This window comes from Callionymus lyra, chromosome 8 (assembly GCF_982586985.1).
Source record: "Callionymus lyra chromosome 8, fCalLyr1.hap1.1, whole genome shotgun sequence".
In the NCBI taxonomy this organism is placed as follows: domain Eukaryota; kingdom Metazoa; phylum Chordata; class Actinopteri; order Syngnathiformes; family Callionymidae; genus Callionymus; species Callionymus lyra.
Window position 1 is genome coordinate 25452415 of NC_141825.1, and position 23595 is coordinate 25476009.

Below are 23595 nucleotides of genomic sequence, written 5' to 3' on the forward strand. Positions count from 1 at the left end.
CACCTGCACACCTGCACACATGTACACCTGCACACCTGCACACATGCACACCTGCACACATGCACACCTGCACACATGTACACCTGCACACCTGCACACATGTACACACAGAAAAAAAACGCATATAAAAATCAGTTTTTGCACAAAAGTGATGATTTCCTCACACTTTGATTTCCTGTCACATGTCAACGGAGGCGACCTGAGGCGTGTCGAGTAAAAACCACCGCGAGGTGCTTCACCTTCAGAAGGCGTCAAATAAGGGCGACAGGACATTATTTGACGACCTGTTCGGTAAATAAAAAAAGAGACGCCCCTTGTGTGAGGTGTGTGTGTCTCTGTTAAACACACTTAATACTCGCTACGTCCACAACAACGACCCTGGAAACAAAAGTCAATTGTCCGTCAACTCCCTCAATGTCAACTCGTGAAGGAAAACCCCTCGGAGAAAAATCACGCCTTGTGTTCACTGAGAAACGTGGACTTTTTTGTCGTCTTTCGTTGGAAAACTTGAGACACAATCACGTGATTGTGTTTCAAGTTGCGGGGAGACTGGAGTCTATCCCAGTATCATAGGGCGAGAGGCAGGGGACACCCTGGACAGGACGCCAGTCTGTCTCAGGACACACAAAGACAGACAACCATTCACACACACACTCATACCTACGGACAATTTCCCCTCAAGTTCTCAATCAACCTCTGTATGTTTTTGGACTGTGGGAGGAAACCGGAGTGTCCGGAGTAAACCCACACAACACGGGGAGAACATACTAACTACACACAGTGGCCTGGAATCGAACCAGCAACCTTCCTGCTGTGCGCCCCTTATAAAGATGGAACTTTTACTTATACATTCTTATAATAATTAGATAAAATCTTCCATTCTTTGCCCATAAAACACAAAAATAAACAAAACATTTTAGAGTTGAATGAATGTCACTCATCATCACTAATGTTCTTCCTACATGGAAATAAACTTTACACTAATTGTTCGACTGAACCTTTTTAATTGAACCATTTAAGGAAATGAAAGAAGTTTGTGTAAGAGTTGTGTGTTTAGTGAAAAGTTGTCGTGACTCATCGAATGACTCAGAAGAAGAAACCTGTGTGTGTGTAGTTGAGAGAATCACTTCCTGTGTGTGACGGGTGTTAAAACTTACCTACACACTTGCACACACATGCACACACTTGCACACACATGCACACACTTGCACACACACATTTTTAATTTAAAATGTCCATTTTAATGACATTTAAACAGGAAGTATTTGTAGAAGTTTTCTAAATTGTAAGGGGGCGAACAAATGTGTTTGTGGTATCCCTTGTGTTGTCTCTGGGTCAAGGTGACCTGAAGGCCCGAGAACAAAAGTGTTTGAGGTATTCCTTGTGTTGTCTCTGGGTCAAGGTGACCCAAGGGCCCGAGAACAAAAGTGTTTGTGGTATCCCTTGTGTTGTCTCTGGGTCAAGGTGACCCGAATCCCCGAGAACAAATGTGTTTGTGGTATCCCTTGTGTTGTCTCTGGGTCAAGGTGACCCGAAGGCCCGAGAACAAAAGTGTTTTTGGTATCCCTTGTGTTGTCTCTGGGTCAAGGTGACCCGAAGGCCCGAGAAAAAAAGTGTTTGTGGTATCCCTTGTGTTGTCTCTGGGTCAAGGTGACCCGAAGCACCAAGAAGAAATGGGTTTGTGGTATCCCTTGTGTTGTTTCTGGGTCAAGGTGACCCGAAGGCCCGAGAACAAAAGTGTTTGTGGTATCCCTTGCGTTGTCTCTGGGTCAAGGTGACCCGAAGCACCAAGAAGAAATGGGTTTGTGGTATCCCTTGTGTTGTTTCTGGGTCAAGGTGACCCGAAGGCCCGAGAACAAAAGTTTTTGTGGTATCCCTTGTGTTGTCTCTGGGTCAAGGTGACCCGAATCCCCAAGAACAAATGTGTTTGAGGTATCCTTGTGTTGTCTCTGGGTCAACGTGACCCGAAGGCCCAAGAACAAATGTGTTTGTGGTATCCCTTGTTTTGTTTGAGGTAAAATAACTTTCTATAAAGTTAGTTCTAGCGTGAACGTGTACGCAGATGACATCCTGTACTATTCAGTAGTTGTTAGTGAGAAGCCTGTGCGTCTCTTGACTCATGCATCTTTGAATCTGGTCTGTGTGTGGGCGGCTCTACGGGTGTCGTGACTCTTCTCGACTTGTGTTCGTCAAGTCTCGTCCTGCGAGCTTCAGGGTTTCATCTCACGATGGATTAAAAGCTTTCGAATCACAAATGTGTCTTAAACACGGCTTTACTTTTCCTCTCGGTTGCAGGAACATGATTTTTTCAGACGCTGCAAAAATCCGTGTTGAGACGCGGAATGAGAGAGTGAGGAGCGTCTTTGTGTTTTCGGTGTTTCGTGGCGATTTCTCACTCCTCACTGCAGCCTTGTCTCGTCTTTCATCCCTCGCTCCTTAAGTCCTGCAATCTGTGTGTGTTTGGACACAGTGTGTGTGTGTGCGTATGTGTGTGTGTGAGAGAGAGTGTGTGTGTGTGTGCGTTTGGACACAGTGTGTGTGTGTGTGTGTGTGTTTGGACACAGTGTGTGAGTGTGCGTATGTGTGTGTGTGAGAGAGAGTGTGTGTGTGTGTGCGTTTGGACACAGTGTGTGTGTGTGTGTGTGTTTGGACACAGTGTGTGGGTGTGCGTATGTGTGTGTGTGAGAGAGAGTGTGTGTGTGTGTGCGTTTGGACACAGTGTGTGTGTGTGTGTGTGTGCTTGGACACAGTGTGTGTGTGTGTGTGTGTGTGTGAGTGTGTGTGTGTGTGAGGATTTGCACGGAGGTTCTTGTAAAAGTGTTGATTTTATTGTGGCGGGTAAATGTAGACCCATGAGCTCCTTTCAATTACAGTTCAAGGCTTTTTTTTTTTTTGGTTCTGGTCCAAAGTGGCAGACGGACAATAAATCCAGCACTTTATGAGCCACACCTGTTCAGATCAGCTCGTACGGTTGAAGGAACTTTATTTACGCCTATTAAAGTGAAGACCACGTCATTCACGGTGAAGAGTTTCCCCGACATTTCATTATTAAAGTTCTCACAATAATGAAAATATAGTATTCTGACATGGAACGCTCTTGGCAGTGAGCCAACATTTACTTTACATAACTTTATAATAATAATAATTGTAATTATAATCTGTACAAAACTTGGAGCAGTTTAAAACAAGCGTATTTTTCCACATATATATTCCTAAAGATCTTTGTTAGCTTTTTATTTGTCCTTTCTATTGGTTTTTAAAATACCTTTTGTAGTGCTTTTATATAATATATTTTTAATATGTGTATAAAATGTGTAAACAATATCAATGCTTTTTAGAAACTTAAAATAAAATGATATGCAATCAAATCTAAACCTAAGGTTATTTTTTAAATTATACCTCTTGGGCCTTCGGGTCACCTTGACCCAGAGATGGTATGAGTAGTATAGGATGTCATCTGCGTACACGTTCACGCTAAAAACTACCTTCGGATTTTATTGAAAAGTTATCAACACACCTGAGCCTTAAACTACACATAACGACAAAAAAACATTAAACTTGTCAACGAGTCCCTGTGGTGAGTTTGTTATTGAATGAATTAAATATAAAGTTTAAATTCATCAACTTACTTTGTTGTTTTTTTTGTAATTCTAGTAACTTCTAAAACACAAATGCAAGCAAAACCCAGGAGGTTAATTCAGGTGCAACCAAAGAAGTTTATGACGGAAATAATACAAACCTAGAGGCCAGGAGGGGTCACTAAAGCCCCTCAAACTGAATCCAAAAACAACACTACACTCGATCAATACCTAAACTAAAAAGCTTAACAGAAAACTAATGTGAAAAACTCTCCGGACTCACATGTTTCAAATGTTCTTCTCTCCAACAATACAGTAACTCCTCATGACCATGTTTTACTTTATAAAGTTGCTCTGAAATCTGGGCGAACGAGAGGTTACGAGAGTCCACTATGACGTAATAATAGCAACTTAACATAACGTAACAAACTTATTTTTACACCACAAGAGTGTCGAATAGAGGAAAATATGAGAACATAATGCGACGACCAGCAACTGTGAAGGTGCAACTGATCCTGAAAGCCGGGGTCATGGTTCATCCTGACAGGCGGGGAGTCTAGACCGACGCACCCGCGGGTCAAAAACTATAGGTCGGCCGAAGGTCAAAAGGGGAGAAAATAATGTTGAGAGCTGAGAATAGAAGGACCTCAACAGCCCAGAGATAGAGATGAATGTACAGTAATTACTCAGGAATAACAACCGGATGAAAAGATGGATGGAATGTAATTCTTTTTTAAATTCTTTTTAAAATAATCAACTTCTTTGAAGGGCACACGATGGCGCAGTGGTTATCAAGGTCGCCTCATAGAAGTAAAGTTGCTGGTTCGGTTCCAGGTCGGGAACAAAACTGGTGACTTTTGTGTGTTTGGAGATTCTATGTTTCCTCCCACAGTCCAGAAACATACAGAGGTTGATTGAGAGCTTGAGGGAAATTGTCCGTAGGTATGAGTGTGTGTGTGAATGGTTGTCTGTCTTTGTGTGTCCTGAGACAGACTGGCGTCCTGTCCAGGGTGTCCCCTGCCTCTTGCCTGAAGTAGCTAGGATAGCGACCCTCATAAAAAAGCAAATCATATTAGTAAGCTTTGTTTAAGCTTCACTTTGGAGTGTGTGTAGCATTTGTAACGATGTATCTGTACATGATGTCCATCTGAGTGATTATTCTCTTGTCTTGTTTAACCTGGACTTCATCCCTGAACCTAAACCTTTGAAAGTTAGGTCTCAGAGGCGTGTCATCTCAGCTGATACTGCAGACAGTTTTTCTGCTATGTTTGACCGTCTTTCCTTTGATGACTGTCCAGATGTGGACAGTTTGATTCACTGTTTCACTGGTCATTGTGTTGAAATACTGGATCAAGTGGCACCTGTTAAATCGAACTTGAAAATTCAGAAAAAACGTTGCCCTTGGACAAATGAAAATCTCCTGAGTCTGAAGAGACTTTGTTGAAAGACTGAGCATCTCTGGAAGTCCACTAAAAGACCCCAAAGTGTTGCTTGACACGATTAATTCTATCGTGTCTGCTGCTCCTCAAATAACGCCTGTCTTCTGTGAAGCTGACAGCAATGCATTGTTGAGATTTTTCATTGACAAAATTAAATTGATCAAAGAGAAAATTTCTCCCCCTTTGTTTGGAACCCCTGCTGTCACTGAGCCCCTCTCCTCCTCTTGGTCTTCCTTCACTGCTGTATCTTTGGGTGATATTTCAGCACTAGTGAACAAGATGAAACCCTCCTCTTGCTCAGATGACGTCCTTCCTTGTAGGCTTTTTATCAAAGTATTTGATGTAATTGGCTCCTGGGTTACCAATATGGTGAACCTCTCCCTTTCCACAGGGGTTTTTCCCAATGCATTTAAACATGCCATTGTGGAGCCTTTGCTAAAAAAGCCAGGCTTAGACCCAACTGACCTCATTAATTTCAGGCCTATTTCTAAGCTCCCTTTCTTGTCCAAGATCTTGGAGAAGGTGGTGTCTGAGCAGCTGGTCCTAGATCAGAGCGACATCCAAGAGAAGTTTCAGTCTGGCTTCCGTAAACATCACTCTACGGAGACAGCTTTATTGAAAGTGTCCAGTGACATCATGATGTCGGCTGACTCTGGTAAATTCACTGTTCTGGTTCTCTTGGATCTGTCCTCAGCCTTTGACACAGTTGATCACCAGATCCTGCTGAGAAGACTGAGGGATGAAGACTGTCTGGGTCTGTGTTAGAATGGTTCTCATCTTACCTTTCTAGGCGCAGTTTTAGTGTATCTGCCAATCAAATGAGGTCTGAATCGGCAGATCTGTTGTGTGGAGTCCCTCAAGGTTCTGTTCTGGGTCCTTTATTGTTTTTGCTGTACTTGATTCCCCTCGGTAAAATCATTCAAAGATTTCCTGATGTTTCTTATCACATTTTTGCTGATGACATCCAGCTCTACTGCTCTTTTGATCCAACTGAGGCCCAGAGGCTGAACAGCTTAGTCAATTGTTTGCTAGAAATCAAACAATGAGTGAAAACACTTTGCAGCTAAATGTGGACAAAACTGAAACTCTGGTGATTGCTCCTGATGATAAGATTCCAGGGTTGACTTAGGTCAGTCTGTCAAACTGAGCCTGAGAAACCTGGGTGTTGTATTTGATAAAGACATGTCTCTTGTTCAACAGTGAAGAAAACTGACCAGAAACTGTTTCCTTCAACTGAGAAAAATCTCTAAACTTAGGAAAATGTTGTCACAACATGATCTGGAGCTTGTAATCCATGAGTTTGTTTCTTCTCGTCTGGACTATTGTAACAGTTTGTTTTCATGTCTTAACAAGAAGGATGTGTCTCGCCTGCAGTTGATTCAGAACTCTGCAGCGAAAATTCTGACTCGCTCTAGTAGAAGAACTCACATTTCTACGATCCTTAAAACTGAACAGGCAGTGATGGAAACACCTGCTCCTTGAGGTCAAACATCAACGCATGTTATTTCCCAGTGACCTTCAGACCTTCAGGCCTGCATAAAGACAGGAAGTATAAGAGTGGAGACGAAGTATGTAACGTAGCTTTATTACGCTGAAAACTTCACTTTACACTTTGTACCTTCAGGGTTGTTTTCAAACGACTGGACCGCGAGCACACTCAGGACAGCGTCAAGCTCGTGAACATCCACGTCGTTCTTTTTTTTACAATGATACTATTTACAAAAATGGCAGTGGTTGAAGCTTCAAAATAAAAGCTTTAAGTGGCTTTGTTCATTTTACAACAAGAGAAACAGAAATAGTACAGCATTATTCTCGTCATAGCAACATTCATTCCTGTCCGTCATTGGTCTCAGCGTCTCCCACACACAACATTTATGCTACACAACTTTAACACCACAAACACAATTAAATCAGTCATTGTTTTTTTTCATTTGACTTGTGCTTCCAATTATGCCTCAATCTAAGTCAAGTTCAGTATATTTTAAATGTTTTTTTACCCACTTCATAAAGTTCTTTGTTTCAGTAGTAACAAGACATTTTTAAATAATGTCAAATAAAAACATGTAACACGAGTGAAATGACCTGGACCTGTGAGATGATGTCGCCAAGATGAGCCACAAAAACTTGATTTTTCTTAAGCAATTGTTTTGAAAAAACTTTTTTCTTAAGCAATTGACTTTAAAAAACGTTTATTCTCAAGCAATTGTTTTGAAGAAAACGTTTTTTCTTAAGCAATTGTTTTAAAAAAAGTTTTTTTCTTAAGCAATTGTTTAAAAAATGTTTTTCTTAAGCAATTAGCTCAACATTTTTCTCTTTTTAAGCAAATAGCTTTAAGAAAAATGATTTCTGGTTTGAAAACCCGGTGAAACAACTAAAATGAGCCAGAAATGAATTCATCTCGACTTTTAAATGAAACATTAGAGAAATAATCCTTTAACATAAAAACAACGACAAGGAATCTTTCAGACGTAGTATTGTCTACACCTTTTCAAAATAAGAGTTGTCTACACCTTTTCAAAATAAGAGGAAAGTCCTCACATTTGTTTGATCCCGACAATGTTTCACTTTGAAATGATGACGAGTTACGATGAAAACATAAAACTGAACCATTTCTCATCGAGATAATCTGGTTCCAGCGTTCAATTGAAAATGACATTTCATGTTTTAGATCTTGATTTGGATAAATCTTTCTGATCGATTGTATTTTTTTTATCTTTTCGTATTTACCGGTAAAAAGGCCATCTTTGTTCACGGTGTGCGACTTGTGTAGCTCACAGTATCAGTAGTGTGTCTGGATCCTTGTTCACCGTTCAATGTTCAAACATTATAGACGTGAAATGTTTTTGGGTAAAAAAAGGGGAAGTTAAAGCAGCAATAGGTAAGATGGAATACATCGTTTCTGGCTCCCCCTAATGTCAAAAGAGTGTAACTGCAATCCTGTCAAACTGTTTAAATCTGCATTTGTTTGCAAAACCAGAGAAAAAACATCCAAGTAGTGACGTAAAGAACAAGATCGTTCAGAATCAAACCAATTATTACATGAAATATGAAGTAAAATTAGTGTTGATGTCATCAGAATATTGAATATTTAAATTTTCAAATGTTGAACCGTTATAATTTAAATGTTTTTTTTTTCAAGTCTTTCGATATTTTCTGTATTGAAGACTTTTTTAAAATGGATAATTGAATAAGAAAGTTTGAATATTTAAATAAATGAATAATAATGGCGATACCAACAGAGTACTGAGCTACTTGATTACAATTTTAGCCAATCGTGTGTCTCGCAGACGATCACGTGACCAGTGCGTCAGTTCCATTCATGGCGGATTCTCAAGGAGCCGTAATAACATTATTGAATTTAAAAGGCTACGAATTAAAAAATATTTAATGTAGAAAAAATATTTTTTAATCGTTGGAATTAAAATATTAAACTCTATGAGTAATTTAAAAATATATTTTTTGAAAATATAAATTCAATTATAAAAACTGAAATAATTTGAATAATTTGCTAATTATTGAATTTAATTATTCAATGAAACCGATTCAACCTTTCAATAAACAAATTATTGACTTGAGTTATTTTAAAAAATTATGCAGAGAAAAACAACATTTCAATAAAAAATATCAACGTTTGACTTTCAACCATTCAATGTTTTGATGAAACTTACTTCAAAACATATTAAACTGCTAAACTTTTCCATTACTGCCATGTTTGTGGAACGAAAAAGTAGATAAAACATAAAACACGGTAATAAAACCTCCAGTTGAGTCGAACACGTCCTGATCCTACGACGTAAAAATACATCATCCAGTGAACTGCACACGGACCGGGCCCACCACAGCGTCCCTTCACACCCCTCGACTTCCCTCCCCCTGTGGAGTCCTCACCTGAGGCGTCCACTTATTTGCGCCGGTACTCTGGTCTTTGGAACTTAATCTACGGTGGCACGAGTCCAAACCACCTACATGTTCCGGGGCCACCAAAAGAAAGTGGGATCCTCCCTCGGTGGGCGCAGCAGCCTTTTGTTCAGAGGGGTTTAATGGATGAGCCAAGAGCTTCGTTTGAGATATTCCACGTTGGCGAGGAAGCTGGTTCCTGGAGGTCAAAGAGAAGTCACAGTAGAGGACGGCGTCCATTGATGACGCCCTTGAGGTTCAGCAGACCCCAGAAGTCACCGAGGGGTAGACCTGTGTTCAGTGTTTGTACATGTAGTAGTTCTTCAGCAGTCGCGGCACCAGTTGTCAGGCGCAACAGACTCGCTCGGCGTGGCAGAACCCCAGGGAGCCGGGCGGCGCGAGCGCGGCGGAGGTGGACGCCTGGAAGGAGGAGGACGTGGACGCCACGCCGGGGGGCGACATGGTCGCCAGGGAAGGGTACGGGCTCATCTTGTCGATGTTGACGTACGTGGTGTTGAGCAGGACGTAGTGCTCGCCGCTGAAGCTGCCGAAGATGGCGGAGATCCGGGACGCCAGGTCCGAGAAGGAGGGGCGGCGCTCCGGTTTGGGGTGCCAGCACTCGATCATCACCGTGTACCTGAGGAGAGAGAGACGCCGTCAGTCTTTTAGTGTCGGGAAGCATTTTTCTGATGGGTTAATGAAGCTTCATGAAACATCATGATACAGTGTCTTTACGTAAAACAAATCCATCATCTTTCTAATCAACTACTTCAATGATACTTATAGTAACATCTAATGGCCTTTTAAAATGAAGACACTGTATCATGATACACTGTATCATGATATAGTGATACAGTGTATTACGATACACTGTCACTCTCTGCTTCATAATACATTTGCCTATAATATACTAATTCAAGTAAACTTGGCATTTTTTACATCTTATAGTACCATCTAGTGGCCTTTTAAGATATAGACACTGCATCATCATACACTGTATCATGATACTCTGTACAGGCCTTTTCAAATGTATGACACTATGTCCGTCATCATACACTGTATCGTGATACATGATACGATGCTTTATATATTGTTTAATTCTGTCCCATGATTTTGTCTTTACTCGAAACTTTATAGACTTTCTTTTTCTGAGGAAATGTATACTTGGGTAAATAATTCATTTTATCTTCCTGGTAACTAACATTTGCATAATAAACAAATACTTTATTTAAAAAAATCAAGTTATTTAATTGTTCTTCCAATTCATGTTTAATGTGTAGCTCAATTATTTCACAACATTTTTACTTTTTAAAGGAAATACAAACACTAGGTACTTATGTGTAAATATGTGTATTGTTTCAAATACTTTTTAAGGGATGTTCGCTGAAGGGAAAACACTAAAAAACTTGCTTCAGTACATCAAGTTGAGATTAAAGGACTTAAAAAAGCTGTAGTGCCGCCAGCAGGCGGTGAAGCATTCAACCACAAGGTTGTGGGTTCACTTCCCCATTAAAGGGGATTTTATTTTACATCTTTAGCAAAAAAAACTCAATAATTTGTGAGTTTTGATGAAGAAGTGAGACCCTTGGCAGAGGTGTGCATCGTCTCTGCGCTTTCTATGGTTTTCTCAAATAACAAACAGGAAGTGAAGTCTCCTGGACTCCCTGAGCAACACCACAGGGACTCGGGGCGACGACCACACAGTATCGCCCGACGCCGCCGGACGCCCGATAATCTCTGCGGCGTGTCGAGGCCCGAAGGCTTCGCTCCTTCAGCTCCGGTTCACTCTTTTCCTCGCTCACTTCCTTTGACAACAGCCTCATCTTCCTGTCACTCAAACTCACTTTCGGAAGTTCAGGAGCGAGGGAATGTCAGTTACCGACAGCCTGATGTTTAATATGCTGCCGAGGAATGTGGATCCTCCCTCACCTGAGCCTCCCCGACTCGACTCTCCCACTAATATAGACACAAAGGAACATCGAGATCTTATATCGAAAGGAATGAAAAAACACTTTCGGTACCAGCGGGTCGGAGCAGATATTTGGGCGATGAGTGACGGAATCTGGCGTCTACCGAGTCAATTAATTGTTGAGCAAATCTTACTTTTGGCCGTTAGAGAAGATCCAAGTTAGTTTGGAAAAAAAAAAAATGCAAGCGATTAATTACGATTAATCGATCTAAATAATCTCTTCTATTAATAGTACCTAAAAATGCCTTTTGTAATTATTTCACAAGAAAACAAAAAAGATTTTTTTTATAAAAAGTCAACTTGCAAACAGAAACGGTAAAGATTAAACAGTGTATTAATGCGATTAATAAAAATAATAAATCAAGGCGATTAATCGATATAAATAATGTCTTCTAATCGCACCTAAAAATGCCTTTTCTAATTATTTCACAAGAAAACAAAAAAGTTTTTAAGAAAAAGTAGACTTGCAATGAGAAACAGTAAAAATTAAAAAGTGTATTGATACGATTAACGAAAAGAATAACGATTAATTAATTACGATTAAACAATCTAAATAATCTCTTCTATTAATAGCAACTAAAATACCTTTTCTAATTATTTCACAAGAAAAAAAAAAAAAGTCAACTTGCAAAGAGAAACAGTAAAGATCAAAAAGTGTATTGATGCGATTAATAAAAATAATAAATCACGGCGATTAATCGATCTAAATAATCTCTTTTATTATTTCGCACCTAAAAATGCCTTTTCTAATTATTTCACAAGAAAACAAGATATATTTGTTTATAAAAAGTCAACTTGCAAACAGAAACAGTAAAGATCAAAGATCAAAGTGTATTGATGCGATTAACAAAAAGAATAAAGCACGGCGATTAATTAATCGCGATTAATCGCACCATTAGAAGTGTATCAAAGTGACTCTATAAGATAAAAAGCTATTTGTTTTGAACGCCGGCACGAGGAGGCGTCGACAGGAGACGTCACGCTCGTCTGACAGAAGCTCTCCAGAATGTTCTCTCGGACTCTCGCCCGGACGGACATGATTTACGAGCGACACGGCGCCGTCGCTTCACGATCCCGGGACAGAACTTACAGCGAGTCCGGGCAGAACTCCGGCTGCAGCAGCCTCCTGCCCTGCAGCAGGAACACAGTGATGTCGAAGGAGTTCACGTCGGAGTACGGCGGCGCGCCTCGAGTCATGAGCTCCCACAGCAACACCCCGAACGACCACTGGGGGAGCACAAGAGTTTCACGTCAAGAAAACATGACGATAATATCGTGAACTTCTTCTTTAAAGTGTCAATGATGAGTTCTTACCACGTCTGACTTGGTGGTGAACTTGTGGGTCTGCAGACTCTCCAGCGCCATCCACTTGACCGGCAGCTTCACGCCGCTCTTGTTGTGGACGCTGTAATACTCTTTGTCGTAGACGTCTCTGGCCAAACCGAAGTCCGCGACCTTCACCGTGTAGCTCTCGTCCAACCTGGAGCACGAAGGTCAACGTTAAACTTCTGTTTTCAACACCGATGCTCTTGTAATTTAAGGTGTTAGTAAAGATGTTTCAACTAATGTGTTGATGTAGGTGTGTGTTGTTGTGATGTGTGACTCTATTGTATCATCAGTGTGTGTTGTTGAGATGTGTGACTCTATTGTATCATCAGTGTGTGTTGTTGTGATGTGTGACTATTGTATCATCAGTGTGTGTGTTGTGATGTGTGACTCTATAGTATCATCAGTGTGTGTTGTTGTGATGTGTGACTCTATAGTATCATCAGTGTGTGTTGTTGTGATGTGTGACTCTATAGTATCATCAGTGTGTGTTGTTGTGATGTGTGACTCTATTGTATCATCAGTGTGTGTTGTTGTGATGTGTGACTCTATTGTATCATCAGTGTGTGTTGTTGTGATGTGTGACTCTATTGTATCATCAGTGTGTGTTGTTGTGATGTGTGACTCTATTGTATCATCAGTGTGTGTTGTTGTGATGTGTGACTCTATTGTATCATCAGTGTGTGTTGTTGTGATGTGTGACTCTATTGTATCATCAGTGTGTGTTTGTACAAAACTCTATTTTCATTGAAATATTGACGTTAGAAAATGATCTTAAGCTCCGCCCATTGAAAACAATTTGTTTTTCTGGAGATTCAATCTTGTTTATCATAACCACACCCACTCTGCTGTGATTCACAGCGCGTCATTAATCCCCATAGTTTCCACCTCCAAGGGAATCCTTGCATAAACAAAGCAGGCGTGATTAGAGCCGGAGGAGGAGTGAAGCTATTATTATGTCATAATGGACTCTCGTAACCTCTCGTTCGCCCAGATTTCAGAAAAACTTTTTCAAAAAACAAGTCATGATCCTGAAGAGACACTTCAGGGAAGTTAGTCAGGAAAAGTTGCTTTTTAAACACATATATATTTTTTTCATTAGATATAGTTTCAAATATAACATTTAAATGTATATATTTACCACATTTTATTTTGTTTTCTACTTCAGGACCTTCAGGGAGGAGTATGGCACAATTAAATATATTGGTGAATACATAACGAAACTTTCTTCCTGTATGTCCTTGAACATTTATTTAAGTATGATATAGAGGCTTTTATTTTGAAGTTCTGAAAGCGATAACTCTTGTGACATTCGACCCCCGACAGTTCTTCAAATGTGGCCCTAAAGTTAACTCACATGCAGTTCCTGGCTGCCAGGTCTCTGTGGACGAACTTCTTGCTGGCCAGGTACTCCATCCCTCTGGCCACCTGGAGGCCGAAGCCCATCAGGTCCTTCACCGTCGGGTTCTGGGAGGAAACGCATCCGTGAGGTCAAAGGTCAAAAAGCACGTCTTCGGAACTTTGGCTCCTGGTACTTACGTGGCCCTCGTCCCGGATGAAGTTGCGCAGGTCCCCGTGCTTCATGTAGGGCAGGACCACCAGTGGGGAGCCCTCTGGGGGGAGGCAGATCCCCAGGAGGGACAGGACGTTGGGGTGGCTGAAGTCCTTCATGATGATGCCCTCCTTCAGGAACTGAGACACTTCCTCAAGGTCAGTGATGCCTGAGAAAATAACAATATACAAGTCAATATAACTGTGTAATAACGTTTATTGTTGTTTAACTAGTTATCGTTACTGTAGGTGTTTTTATTTTATTATAATTATTATTTTTTGTTATTTTACTAGTGTTTTATTATAAAGTCATTTATATTATGTTATATTTATGTCTTAATATAATGTGTCTGTATGGCTAATTATTGTTTAGCAAAATGCTACAACAACCTACATTTCGCCAACGTTTCTCATGTTTTTTTTAGATGAATTGATGTTTATTTATCCAAAGACAGTGAAAAGAACATGAAATACAGTAGTTTAAATTATTTATCTTCAATGAAAAACGAGGTACAAAGAGCTTCTTCTTCAATAAGAGAATTCAATGAGCGACTAGCATCAGCGATTAGCAATTAGCATTAGCTTTTCATACTCCACAAAAAGCTCTGACTCATTCTTCAGGAAACAAACATTTTACATATTTTTTTAAACACCTGAGATCATTATATTTGGTATCTTGAGTAAATGTTTTTATTGTTAAATCTTTTAATTCTAGTGTCAACTTTACGTTGCTCTGCGGCGGCCATGAATAGCTCAGGGATCCCCAACCTTTTTTTGGCACCGCAAAAAAAGGCTAATGTTACTTCACAGAAAAAAAAAATATTTTTGTCCAAATAAAACACAATTTAGAGAGTAATAAACAATAGAACAAACCAAATGTATTATTTCCTTATGGTACCAGAGGACCAAACACATTTTCATAACAAATTCATTGTTTTATACGTCTGTATTGGCAAAAAGGCTAAAAACGAATTTGAGCTAAAACGACCTCCTTATTTTTATTTACACTAGCGTTGATGACGCTAGCACGTTAACCCTTGTGTTATCTCAGGGTCAAGGTGACCCGAAGGCACCGATAACAAATGTGTTTGTGATATCCCTTGCGTTGCCTCAGAGTAAAAGCTGAGAAATTTCTGAATTTTTATTTATTTAAAGGGCGACTAATGCTGGGGCCACCGGGTCATCTTGACCCCGAGGTAAGTCCATGCAAGCATGTTCAAATATTTACCACTAAATTACCTATATTATTTTTTTCCACATTTTTTATATCTTGTAAAAATTCCCCGACTGGTTTCATCGCCTGGTACATGAGCTAAAGCCAGATGATTGTTATATTATTAGACATTATTTCATATTACGCACGTTTTATTTAATGAATTTGATGTAAAATCTATTTTTTTTCATCCAAAATTACCGATCAAAGTTATTTTCTATTATTTTGAAGGACGACAAACACGAAAACAAATCGTCCTCAAACGAAGAGTAATATCAGGAGTTTGTCATTATCTGGAGCTGACAGTACAGTCCAGGGGCCACACAAGGGGCCACACAAGGGGCCACACAAGGGGCCACACAAGGGGCCACACAAGGGGCCACACTGGACCAGGATTAATAACATTTCTAGAATTCTAAAGCTCCCATTTGCCAATTGCTTCTTAGCACCAGGGTTATGTACTTTGGCCCGAGACGCTCTGAAGTAATGGTTTTCGAGGTGGACCGTGACCCCCAAAAGATCCCGGACTTCAGGAGCCGTTATTAACAAGATGAAGCCGAGACACGTTCTCTAGGATGGCCTCGTCTGCGAGTCGCCATTAGTGAGATACGTTTGTCGTCCCGTCGTCACGGCGACGAGAAGCATCTGCAGCACAACAATGGGACGTAAACAAAGAAGACGAGACTTAACCCGATAGAAAAAGGTTCAAATCCCAGAGGGAGGGAAGTTCCTTCCATCCACGACAAGAGTGCTTTCTCGCCCACATCCATCTCTCTCTCTCTCCGAGGGACAGGTTACGTGATTAGCGACGACCCGGAGCCGCCGTCGGATGATGATTTATCGCCGTCGGATCGCCACGAAAATAATCCACGAAGATCTTTAATGCGATTTTGGTGCCTCGTGGGTCACGTAACGTGTGGGCGCTCTGAGCCGTGATGGATGTGTGACGGACCACCGTCCAGGAGGAGAGAAGGTTTTTGGCTTTTGAAAACTGAGAGTCGGTTTCTCCGGAAGGATGGAGAGACAATAGTGTGTGTGTGTGTGTGTGTGTGTGTGTGTGTGTGTGTGTGTGTGTGTGTGTGTGTGTGTGTGTGTGTGTGTGTGTGTGTGTGTATGTGTATGTGTGTGTGTGTGTATGTGTGTGTGTGTGGGTGTGTGTGTGTGTGTGTGTGTGTGTGTGTGTGTGTGTGTGTGTGTGTGTGGGTGTGTGTGTGTGTGTGTGTGTGTGTGGGTCCAGGACATGTGGGTTGTGAGGACACGCGATACACCCCCTATAATGTCCCGGGATTTTGAGCCAAAAATTTTCATTTCCGATGTTGAATTTATTTATTGAAAGTTTAATTTTCAGTCATTTTAAAACTGAATTCAATATTTTCTACATTGAAAAATTTGCTTCTTTTTTAAAAAAATAATTAATGAAAAAAAAATCTAATATTTAAAAATTGAATTGTTTGATTTTATAATTAAATTTTTTTCTTTTCTCATTGGTAGCCGTACAAATAGACAAGGGGGTCACGTGATCGTCTACGCGTCGCACGATTGGCCGAAACACTGATCGAACACGTAGCTCTGGACTCTATTGGTCTTGTCTGGTGACTTTATTATACCAACATTTTTATTTATTTATTTATAATTAAAAAAATACTAATTAAAAATATATAGATTTTTTTTTCTTTTGGAATTATAATATCAAACTTTATGTTTAAAAAAACATTTTTGTTTTCAAAATATTCTATTTTTAATTATTAAAAAAAAAAAGAAGAAAGAATTCAATTTAAAAAAAGGATGATTTCTTTTACATTTTATTTGAATGTAAGTGAATGAAGAATAAGGTGCTGATCGTAACTGTGAGAGTCTGGGCTTCTTCTTCTTCTTCTGCTGCCCCAGTGACCCAACAACAGTTTAAGCACAGAAATAGTTCCACAAGAACCTTTTGGCTTGTTTTGTTTCCTTTGATTTTGTGGCTTTTGAGTCAAAAAATAGTTTAAAAATAAACCGTTTGTTGAGCTTTTACTATTTATTCCTCCTGCTAACGTGACGGAAGATAAAAACACTTACGGTTCAAGGACTTGACGGCGCAGTGAAGCTTCTGCCCGTCAGACTCCAGGAGAGTTCCGTGGAAGACGCATCCGAAGTGACCTGCAGGGAAGACCTGGTGTCAGTCCTTATCACGTGTTTTCAACACTGAACAAAACACAAACTCTGTCAACTGAGTCTCTATTGTAACAGTTTATTATGTGTCTAAACCAGAAGGATGTGTCTCGCCTGCAGTTCATACAAAACTCTGCAGCCATAATTCTGAGCCGCTCTAGTAGAAGAACTCACATTTCTCCTTCAAACTCTTCACTGGCTGCCAGTTTCTTTCAGGATCATTTTAAAATTCTGGTTCTTACTTTCAGATCTATTCATGGTCAGACCTTCCATCAGCGATCTGATCCAGACTTACACCCCAGCTCGGGCTCTGAGGTCTGTGGATCAGAATCTAGTGATGGTTCCTGAACTTCCGGACCAGAGGAGAGAGCTACAGAGTTTCCTGTTTTAATTCTAAAATGATCCTTGAAACTGTTGGATCTTTTCTCTACTCTTAAGATCCTAAATATATAAGTATTTTAAAATATTGTTCCTGAAAGTCATAAATGGTGTAACAGCGTCTGAACCGGCGTCGGGTCTCACGTCCGAGCAGATGTCGTCGGGAGTCGAGTTACGAATCCCAACAAAGCCGGGAACACTAGCCGCGAACAAATCATCTCGAGCTCGACTCTCTCCCGAAAACTCACTGGAGGCTGTTTTTCGGACCCGCAGCCTTTTTTTCCTTTTTCTTTCATTTTTCCTTGAAGTTGAATCTGATCCGACGTCGACACAATGAGTGTGATTTTGTTACCGCGAGGCTTGAAGCTGCAATTAAAGTCTTTTTCTGCTCTTTACGCGACTGAGAGAGACTTGTAAACCAACAGCTGCTGCTTGAAGATAAATAAATAGACCTGAGAGTTTGTGTTTGTGTTTGTGTTTGTGTTTGTGTGATACGATCCACTCTAATTACTGTGTGTGTGTCACTAATTATTGTGTTGCTCAGGAAGGTTTTAAACGCCACGTGTGTATTTGTGAAGCTTTTTTTATTCAGTGAATTAAATAAATGGTAAAAAAAAAAAATTGCTTGATTAAAAAAAGTTGATTAAATTAAAAAAAGTTGCAAAAATATATATTTTAACTGAATAATGTTTTTCAACAAAAAAAGTATTAAAAAAAAAAAAAAGTTGCTTCAATAAAAAAGTATTTTCAATTAAAAAAGTTGCTTCAACCAAAAAAAAAGTTCAATTAAAAAAGAAAATTGATTCAATAAAAAAGTTGCTAAAAAGATTTAAACTAAATAATGTTGTTTCAAGAAAAAGTATTTTTAATAAAAACAATTTTTTTGCATCAATAAAAAAGTGTTTTCAGTTGAAAAAGTTGCAAAAATATATTTAAAAAACAAATGTTAACTAAATATTTAAAAAAAAAAATTAAAAAATGCATCAATAAAAAAGAGTTTTTAGTTAAAAAGAGTTGCTTCAACAAAAAGTATTTTCAATTAAAAAAAAGTTGCTTCAATAAAAAAAGTCGCTTTAATCAAAAATATATTTTCAATTAACAACAAATGAATTGCAAGTAAAAAAAAAGTTGCATCAATTAACTAAAAAGTGAAAAAAAAAACAGTTGCTCCAAACAAAACAAAAATGTTTCAATCAAAGAAATAGTAAATAATCCATCAATCAATATCAATAATTAATGAATTGATAAAAAAAAAAAAGGTTCTTTAATCTAAACAAAAGTTTTTTCATCCGAAAAACAAAATTGAACCAAGAAAAAAATCAAACTAAAGTGTCCGAAAACCTTTCTTTTTTTTTAATTTAAAATATTTTTTATTATTGTTTTTTGGATCAAACCGACTTGTTGTTTGATTGAAAACATTATTTTTGTTCAATGCAATGTTTGAAATTGAAAAATCAATGAATAAAATAATCTCTCATTATAATAGTATCAAAGAAAGAAAGAAATCAAGGACAGGACTGCAGGACTGACCTCGTCCGATGACCTGGTTGAGGTGCAGCAGCAGTCGTTCTCTGGCGATGACCACGTGCTGGACCTCCTTCAGCAGGTCGGGGTGCAGGCAGGCCGGGTCGATGTGGACCGGAGCCATCAGCAGAGGCGACACCAGCTCGCCCTCCAGCCTGGCGCCCAGAACGCCCAGCCGGGGCGACAGCAGCTCGCCGTTGCCCCCGTAGACCGGAGGAACCGAGCGACACGTCTGCGGCCGATCCGAGCTCTGATCTGGACACACGAAAGGTCAAAGGTTACGGACGGGATATTGACCCTGAGGGGCTTGAAAACAAAAAATGGAGACAAAGATTTTAAGGAAGTCGATCATTTTCATCAGAATATTGAATCGTTTTGTTTAACATTTCAAACCTTAACAAATATTATATATAAATATTTTTAAATATAATATTATTATTAAACTTATTATTTTATTTCTTCAAGCATTGTTTTATTTTTGGTAATAATTGAATTAAATAATTTCTATATTTAAAGTTTTTTTTTGTTTTTTTTAAAGATAAATGAATTAAATGTAAATATATATTTATATTTTCAAAATAAAAGCTTCTTATTTTTAAACATATAGTAACATATTTTTAAAAATTCAATACATTTTTTTCTTTCAAAATTCAATATTTTTAAGTGCAAATATAAAGAGCAAAGTGATTCAAAAATACATTTTCCAAACTTTAAATATTTCAATTCATAGCCTTTTAATTTCAACAAAATGTTTGTGTAGTCGATTTTAAAATATTGAATTTATATCTATTTTAATTCAATTTCAAAAGAAAGAAAATAAACGTACAAATGTTTGAATCAATTATTAAATAAAAAAACATTCAACTTTTCAATAAAGACATGAATGAAATAATTTAGTGTTAAAAAAAGAAACATTTTGATGAAAAAACAAGTTGAAATGTTAACATTAATAATCTGACACACAGCGATCAGTGATTGGAGGAGACAGAAGGGTCGTGTCACATGACCGAGGCATGCGATCTGATTGGCTCACCCTCGAGCAGGTTGGTCCTGTAGTCCACGGACTCGTGCGAGACCAGTTCGTTGGTGGGACTGACGCTCCTGGCGTTGGCGAGTCGGTCCAGATGCTGGATGTGACCTCGGCCGTCGTACCAGACCTCGGACAGATCTGCAGGAAGACAGGAAGACGTTTGGAACGGAAGTTACAAGAAAGAACGACAGAAGAAAGTCAAAGATTCAAGAGAATAAAGGAGGAAGAAATGTTGTTGTTTATGTTGTTGTTTTTTTTTTCTGTCAATTATTTGAAAGTGAAATAAATACAATTTAAATGATTAAATGAACTTTTCGTTGAATTTTTATAACTTTTAGTTCAAAATTACATTCAATATAAAACTTGAAGTTTTTTTGCAGGAATGATTTAAACAACTGTTTAAATAATACTTTTTAAAGACGTGGAACCAAAACTAAAACTAAAACTTAAAATTAAACCAAAACCAAAACTTTATCTAAAACTAAAACTTAAACTTAAACCAAAACCAAAATCAAAACCAAAACTAAAACTTTATCTAAAACTAAAACTAAAACTAAAACTAAAACCAAAACTAAAACCAAAACTTTAACTAAAACTTAAACTAAAACTTAAACCAAAACTAAAACCAAAACTTAAACTAAAACGAAAACTAAAACTAAAACTAAAACTTAAACCAAAACCAAAACTAAAACTAAAACCAAAACCAAAACTAAAACTTTATCTAAAACTTAAACTAAAACTTAAACCAAAACCAGAACCAATACCAAAACTAAAACCAAAACTAAAACTAAAACTAAAACCAAAACTTTATCTAAAACTTAAACTAAAACTTAAACTAAAACTTAAACCAAAACCAAAACCAGAACCAATACCAAAACTAAAACCAAAACTAAAACTAAAACCAAAACTTTATCTAAAACTTAAAATAAAATGTCAACCAAAACCAAAACCTAAACTTAAACTAAAACTTAAACCAAAACTTAAACTAAAACCTAAACTAAAATCAAAATGAAGATCAGAAGTAAAAACATATATATATATTTTAATAACAGCACCAAAAAAGAATCAACAGCATCAACCTGAGATTATAGAACTTTGACTGATAATTTATGTTGTTCACATGATACACACACATCTATTAAAACACACATCTATTAAAACACACATCTATTAAAACACAGATTATTATTAAAACACACATCTATTAAAACACAGATTATTATTAAAACACACATCTATTAAAACACAGATTATTATTAAAACACAGATTATTATTAAAACACACATCTATTAAAACACAGATTATTATTAAAACACAGATTATTATTAAAACACACATCTATTAAAACACAGATTATTATTAAAACACACATCTATTAAAACACAGATTATTATTAAAACACACATCTATTAAAACACAGATTATTATTAAAACACAGATTATTATTAAAACACAGATTATTATTAAAACACAGATCTATTAAAACACACATCTATTAAAACACAGATTATTATTAAAACACACATCTATTAAAACACAGATTATTATTAAAACACAGATTATTATTAAAACACAGATTATTATTAAAACACACATCTATTAAAACACAGATTATTATTAAAACACAGATTATTAAAACACAGATTATTATTAAAGAATCTGACCTTCGATGTGTTTGTTCTTCCTCCACATAAACACTGATCCCAGCAGCAGCAGCAGCAGAGACACCGACACACATCCCACGATGATGCCAGTGTAGTCCTGCTCCTGCGCCAGCGTCACGGTGCCCAGGTTCCTGATGGAGTCCGCCTGGCGCCACTGAGAGAGACCACCAGGATCAGAACCACAACAAGTCTGGTTTTATCACAACCCTGTGTGTTCATACGTGTACTTGATAGTACTGTCTGGACACGAGTCTGAGGCTCGAACACTTTCCTGGACAAACATCTAAACATTACATCAGCGACGCTTGTTGAAGCTTCTGAGGAAGAATCTATCATCGAGTCGAGGATCTTACATCAGCGGAGATTACGACCGTCCTTGAACGCAACACGGATATTGTTCGCGTCAGTTTAGGTTTGTTCATAAAATACAAATACGTAACAGAACAAATGTTGACGAATTAATAAAAATGTTGATTTACTGTCGAAAATTTTTTGAAGTTTGAGCAAAACTGTAGTAATTATTGGTTGTATACTCTACTATGCAAATATAAAGTACTTACTAACAAAAACACAACCAGAGTTCTCGACCTAAACATGGATCTAAATGTAATAAATATGGATTAAATACATTTATTTAGGAAATGAATGACAGAAAGTTACACATAAATAACACAATATTTTAATCCAGGTTTTTTATTCAGTATATCAAAGTACTACTGTGCGAAGTACATCCTCCATTTACTTTAAAACGTGTATCGATTAAAGTGATTCTGATGATTTACTTTAATCGAGGAAAATAAATTCAAACAAATAAATAAAGTCCAGGATATTTTTTTTTTAGTTAAAACAAATATTTCAAAGGATAAAAAACATTTATATTACTAAAAAAAGTAAGTTTTACAATCACGCTTTTTTTAATCAAACTGCTTTTAACGCTAATATCAAACCGGTCGTCACGACAACCATGTATTAATATCGTGATACTGTATCGATATTCAACAGCACTTTACCTTTTTTGTTTTGTTGGCTTTTTTTATTTTAAATCAAATTTTCTTTATCGTAAAATTATAATTAAAATGAAGATATTCGAGGCCTTTGATCATTTTTGTGTCGCAATTAAACTTCAGGCCGTCCTTACGTCTATTTACAGCTAAAGGATGAATGAAATCCTGCAAGATCTTGGCTGAGGACGAGAGGATACCGTCGACTACAGAAACTTTTGAAGCTGATGTTTGGACATATTTTGGTTTGAAAACAAATGAAAGCAGTTACGACTTCATCAGTCATGTGGTCTGTAAATACTACAACACCAGAGTCAAGTACTGGACAATACTACACATATATACTTGTTACTACACTATCACAACACCAGAGTCAAGTACTGGACAATACTACACATATATACTTGTTACTACACCATCACAACACCAGAGTCAAGTACTGGACAATAATACATATATATCCTTGTTACTACACTATCACAACACCAGAGTCAAGTACTGGACAATACTACACATATATACTTGTTACTACACTATCACAACACCAGAGTCAAGTACTGGACAATACTACAAATACATACTTGTTACTATACTATCACAACACCAGAGTCAAGTACTGGACAATACTACACATATATATACTTGCTACACTATCACAACACCAGAGTTAAGTACTGGACAATACTACATATATATACTTGTTACTACACTATCACAACACCAGAGTTAAGTACTGGACAATACTACACATATATACTTGTTACTACACTATCACAACACCAAAGTCAAGTACTGGACAATACTACAGATATATACTCGTTACTACACTATCACAACACCAGAGTCAAGTACTGGACAATACTACACATATAT

At 37.9% G+C, this 23595-nt stretch overlaps 1 protein-coding gene across 1 annotated transcript in view; it reads right to left on the reverse strand.

Annotated features, from left to right (window-relative positions):
* Positions 1-6586: 6586 nt before the first annotated feature.
* Positions 6587-23595, reverse strand: part of met (MET proto-oncogene, receptor tyrosine kinase) — a 79248-nt gene continuing 62239 nt past the window's right edge. The window contains exons 13-21 of the mRNA XM_087798112.1: positions 21722-21875; positions 20060-20194; positions 19033-19281; positions 17032-17112; positions 13749-13930; positions 13567-13676; positions 12198-12363; positions 11974-12110; positions 6587-9551 (exon numbers count right to left, since the gene is read on the reverse strand). Coding sequence (XP_087654238.1) covers positions 9260-9551; positions 11974-12110; positions 12198-12363; positions 13567-13676; positions 13749-13930; positions 17032-17112; positions 19033-19281; positions 20060-20194; positions 21722-21875 — 1506 coding nt within the window. The 3' untranslated portion in view covers positions 6587-9259. The remainder of the gene's footprint in view (positions 9552-11973; positions 12111-12197; positions 12364-13566; positions 13677-13748; positions 13931-17031; positions 17113-19032; positions 19282-20059; positions 20195-21721; positions 21876-23595) is intronic.